This window comes from Micromys minutus (genome assembly GCF_963924665.1).
Source record: "Micromys minutus genome assembly, chromosome: 6".
NCBI lineage: Eukaryota > Metazoa > Chordata > Mammalia > Rodentia > Muridae > Micromys > Micromys minutus.
In genome coordinates this window covers 81404872-81410107 of record NC_137975.1, presented here as the reverse complement: position 1 = coordinate 81410107, position 5236 = coordinate 81404872, and the positions used below count along the sequence as shown (strand labels likewise).

The following is a 5236-nucleotide window of genomic DNA, read 5'->3' as shown; positions in this document are numbered from 1 at the left end:
GCAGACCAGGCTGCCTGAAGCAGGCCGGTGCGGCCGCCGGGTCGTGGCTGGCCAGCACGGCTGGGCTCCGTGCGCCCGCCGAGGCTGCGGGATGCACTGTCACCCCTGAGCAATGAAGTGCCTGTGACCTTTCCACCCGGGCTGGGCTCCTAAACACACGTGTGCCTCCAAAACAAAGGCGGCGGGCGGGGAGGAAGGAGAAGCAGCGAGGCCGCGCTAGCCAGCCACAGCCGCGGGGCGAGGAAGGGAGCCCGCGCTGCCCGGGCCCCGCGCCCGCGCCTCGGACCCTGACCTTCCCTCGGCGCAGTCTTTTGGGCACCTCGACCCCACTCCGATGAACCTATCCAACTCAAGCAGGGGGAGGGCGGGGAAGGGTCGACTCTTCTTGACGCCATTTGCTCCACAGACAATTTGTTTCGGGAAGAGGCCGCGGCAGAGCCGCGAGCGGGAACCCGGAGGGCGGCCGCGGGGCGGGGGCGCGCGGGGGAGGAGGAAGCCGCTGCGAACGCAAACAGAAGCCGGCCGGCCGCCCGCCGCAGCGGATAATTACAGCTCATTAGCTCAGGAGCCTTTCCAGCCGGGAGCGGCGTCCTAGAGGCCGGCGTCGGGGCTGGACGCCACTCCGAAATGCATGGCCGCCTGGAGGGGCCCCTCTAGAAAGCCCGAGGCCAGCCTCGGGTCTCCACTGGCCACCCCTGTCCAAACAGTTGAAAACGGACATCCTGAGAACTGTCCACCCTCCTTTGTTCCGGCCTTGGGTCGGTCAACCCCGTCGGAGGGGACAGGGCCATCGGTCACCTGCTCGGGTCTCCTGCAGGCTTAGACAACCCAGCTCGGTCCACCACTCTGTGTCCACAAAGCCTAGCGCAACTCTGCACTCCCCAAAAAGCAGAGTTGGGCTACAACTCCTAGAGATTTGTAAATAGACTCTGCCTTCTCCCCTTCCCACCCCATCCCCAGCAAGGGGTAACCTGAGGAGGCACTCAAGGCTAGGACAACCCAGAAAACCCTTAAAGCCACAGTGAGGCCAGCTCCAGCAGCTTGCCCGGAGGAGACGCCCTGCCAGCGCCACAGCGAGCTTCCCTGGCTATTACGTTACCGCTCTGAGCGGCGGGAACCGAGCGAATCAGAGGCCACGTAAGGCAGTTTTTGACTGAAATTAGAGTGTATTTATTTGCAGCAATCCTTTAACAATGATCAGATTTTGACAACAAGCAACAGCAATTACTGCTTAAGTGTTGCCTCTAGATAGGAGCAGCTGATAGGAACCTGCTTTATCTCGAAAACAAACTGAAGGCCTGAATATCTGTAATCAAACCGCCATCTCCCCAATTCTGATTGACAGGGCAGATCACCCTAAGATAATGAATTTATTACATTTCCTGGGTTATTTACAAAAGGGGGGAGGGCCAATCCGGATTGCCCCCTAGGTTTAACTGTAAATTAACAAGAAAAATTGGTTTGAAAAGAAACCACCCCAGATTAATTTCTTTCTGACTTCTTACTCTTCCTTCTGGTTATTGCTGTAAATCTTCAAATCAAAAATTGTTCTACAAACATATCTTCTAAAAGTTTCCCCAAGATTAAATATCTATTTCCAACCCACAGTGTATTTATATTTTAAAACTTTTAATCCTTCTGTGTAATACATGAAGGACTGTAACTGTGAGTGAGTTATATACAAACATTTTAAAACTAGTTTATTTCTCCTCTAACAAAAGAATGAAATTAATAGAAAAAATCTATTCCACATCTGGCTCACAGGTATGTTTAATATGAAATCTATGTGGGACATGAAGGCTAATATCTGTTAGTAGCTCCAGGCACATTTGCATCTCTGTGCACAGGTACACTGTGGTAACACTTGCTGATTCATGGATTTTAAAATTGCCAAATCATGTTCTATAGTTACTGAAGAAAAGTATTTGTTCACATGCCAACTCGGATCTACTTAGGAAATTATCTTTTTAATAGCCACAAAGCAAGTTGAGTAGATAAATATTTTGCAGAAAATGCTGTAAGAAATGTATCTGCTTAACAACTTTAAAAACTGCTTTTAGCGAAATTTGACATTTCTAGAGGCTTTCTCCATATTTAAAAGATCTGACAGAAAATAGGGAACTCCTACAATTTCCGCTCTGAAATCTTTTCTTTATATTAAAGCTGTATTAAAGTATCCAGACATATAGGTCTTATTCAAACTGAATGGCAATTTATTAATAAACAAAATGAATATGATCAACAAAAAGAAAACGATGATAGAGTAAGATTAATACAGTTTCCCTTTTTATAATGAGAGAAAAGGCACATTTTAAAAGTTTCAGGCAATTTAACTTGAAAAGCTTTTTGGAACACTTTCTGGTGTTTGGTCCGTAACATCCAACTACAAATTTAAAATAAATTACTATGTTGCAATTTACATTTAAAAACAAGTCCATGAATAAAAAGAAAGCGATTTTCATATACAGGGACTCCCCCCCCTTCTTTCAACATAGGATAAAATATCTTACAGGTGAGAGGCAAGGCAGAGGCAGAAGGGTAAGACTAATGAGCAGGAAAGCGAGTCTCTGAACGCAAGAAACTTACGTGGTATCTGGAGTAAACTGTCCTTTAATAAACCATGATTTTGCTGTCTGTACAAAATAGTTTACGGTTTTGCTTACTTAGATAAGGCAAAGATGGAGGAGGCTCTGCATTAATCTTTTAAGAAAATAGGTTTTCTTTGAGCTGATGCTGGTGAGTTGAATTTCAGGAGAGATTCTGTTCGCTGGTGTGATGAATCTTCTCAAGTTTTAAATTTTTGTATGTTTTTTTTAGTTTCGATTTTGCATTGCTGGGTTCTTTTACTGTTCCTGCTCTGGGGTTCCATTCCGTTTAGCTCTAAGAGCGATGGGAATAGGGTCAGAATTTGCTACAGTCATAGACGAAAGCCCCCGACGTGCGGTACAGAGACTGGCTGGCAGGAAAGGCCATCTGACAGCTACTATTCCCATTCACGGGGGAGTTGTTCAAACCGATCCGCTGCGACTCGAACATTTCCCGCACCGAGTGGAAGTTCTGCTGCTGGCCAGGATAGCCCGCGGCCGCTGCAGCCGCCGCCGCGCTCGCCAAGTGCCCCAGGTCTCCACCTGCCTGGTTCAGGTACCAGGAGGTGAGTCGACCTTGGTGGGACGCAGGGTGGTGGCCGCCCTCCTGGCCGCCCCCGCCATGACTCAGGGACGAAGAGCTGCTGCTGGTCGCTGGGGGCAGCGAGTAGTCGGGCAGGGGGTCGTCCACCGCCGCGCTGCCCGCGCCTCCAGCCGGACCCTGCAAGTGGCCGCCACGCTCGCCCGCCGCGTACAGGCTCATGGCCTGCAGGTTGCAGTGGTAGGTGGCGGCTCCCCCCGTACCCGTCGCGCTGCTGCCGCCGCCGCTTCCGCCGCTGCCGCCGCCCCCGCCGCCCGAGCTGCCCGCACTGGAGCTCTGGCTGCAGGGGGAGCTGTAGAGGGAGCTCTGGCCGGGCGAGTAGGCGCCCAGCGCCAGCGGGGGCGCGATGCCTGTGCGCGAGGACGCAGCGGAGGCCAGGAGGCTGGAGCCCAGCTCCGCGGCTGAACCCTGCGGCGACCCCCGCAGCGACGTCATGATGTTGTCCACGCTGAAGCCCTGGCTGTGATGCGGCGGCGGCGCGGGCTGCGGCGGCGGCGCGGGTTCCGCAGCGTCCAGGCTGAGCGGCCGCGCCGACGGCAGGCTGCCCGGGGGGCTGCTCCCGCTCGACAGGCTGCTGCTGCTGCTGTCGGGGCTCTCGATTTTGGGCACTGTGGCGGTGCCGCCGCTGCCTAGGGCGGCAGCCGGGGACAGGGGCTGGGGTGGCGAGGGACACGTACCGTTCTCTGTCTTGATGTCCTGGATGCGCACGGGCGGCGGCTGTGGCCCGGGAGCGGAGCCCTCGGCCTGCTCCGGGGGCGCGGGCGCGGACTGGCGGCCAGCCTGCGGCGGCGGCGGTTCCTGGAGGTGCAGCCGACCCTTCTCCTCCTTGTCCTTCACCGCATCCTTCTTCTTGAAGCGCCGCCGCCGCCGCAGGAAGCTACCGTTCTCGAACATGTTGTAGGAGTCCGGGTCCAGCGTCCAGTAGCTGCCCTTGCCTGGCTTCTTGTCGTCGCGGGGCACCTTGACGAAGCACTCATTGAGCGAGAGGTTGTGCCGTATGCTGTTTTGCCAGCCCTGCTTATTGTCCCGATAAAAGGGGAAGCGGTCCATGATGAACTGGTAGATGCCATTCAGGGTGATCTTCTTGTCCGGGGCATTCTGGATGGCCATGGTGATAAGAGCGATGTAGCTGTAGGGCGGCTTCACCATGTCCTTGGGCTGCGGCTGCGGCGTGTAAGGCCCGTAGGCGCGCGCCATGCTTCCCGGGTACTGCTCGGCGTGAGCAGGGTGCGAGTACACGCTCATAGGGGCCGGCATGGCGGTGTAGCCGCCCCCGGCCGCCGCCGCGGCAGCGCGATAGTAGCTCTGCTCGCCGCCGAGGTAGGGCACCACTCCCAGGGAGTTGGGACTGGACACCGAGTAGCGCGCCTGCATGGCCCCGGCTCGCCGCCGCCAGTCACAGCCCGCCGCCCCCCACCCTCGCTTGGGCCGGGCCGCGCCGCACCGGCTGCCGAGTCCGAGTCCGGGCCGCGCGGAGCTGCTGCTGGCCCCGCCGAGCTGCGCCTGTCCCGGCCGCCGCCGCCTCCTTGCGCCCGGGGCCGCTCGGCCTCTCCCTGCGCTCGCCTGGCGTCTCGCAGCCCACTCAGTTCCCGCGCGGGCGGCGAAGGAGAGTCGCTGCACCCGGAGAGGGCCGTACGAGGACGCCGCAAGCCGCCTCGGAGGAACGTTCAGAGCAACTTCCAGGCGTAGTCGGGGCAAAAAAAAAAAAAAAAAAAAAGAGAGAGAGAGAGAGAGAGACGAAAGCTAAAAAAATAAAAAAAATTTAAAAAAAAACAAAAAAATATATCAAAAAAAAAAAAAAATAAGAAGGCGCCCGGCTCGCCGCTGCCTGCGCCTTCCAGGAGACACTGCTCGGGGCTGCTGGCTAAGGCGGCCAAATAACCAGGGGCGGGGGCAGCGCGCCGGCCGCCTTCCCGGGCCCCCGCGTCACCTTTTCTCAGTCTCTTGCGCCGGCCGCTTAAGGAAGCATTGGGAAAACTTCTGAACTTTTGAGCATCCGTCACCCAGGCGAGGACTTTTTTACGCAGTTACATTTTTTTCCGGGCAGCGG

General features: G+C 55.7%; 1 protein-coding gene across 1 annotated transcript; it reads right to left on the bottom strand.

The window, feature by feature from the left end:
* Positions 1-2208: 2208 nt before the first annotated feature.
* FOXC1 (forkhead box C1) lies at positions 2209-4692 on the bottom strand. The gene has a single exon (XM_080917874.1). The coding sequence runs from the start codon at positions 4558-4560 to the stop codon at positions 2902-2904; it is 1659 nt and encodes a 552-aa protein (XP_080774000.1). The 5' UTR covers positions 4561-4692; the 3' UTR covers positions 2209-2901.
* Between the last annotated feature and the right edge of the window lie 544 nt (positions 4693-5236).

Excerpts from the sequence above, each read along its gene's own strand:
- FOXC1 (XM_080917874.1), bottom strand. The coding sequence starts at position 4,560 with ATGCAGGCGCGCTACTCGGTGTCCAGTCCCAACTCCCTGGGAGTGGTG.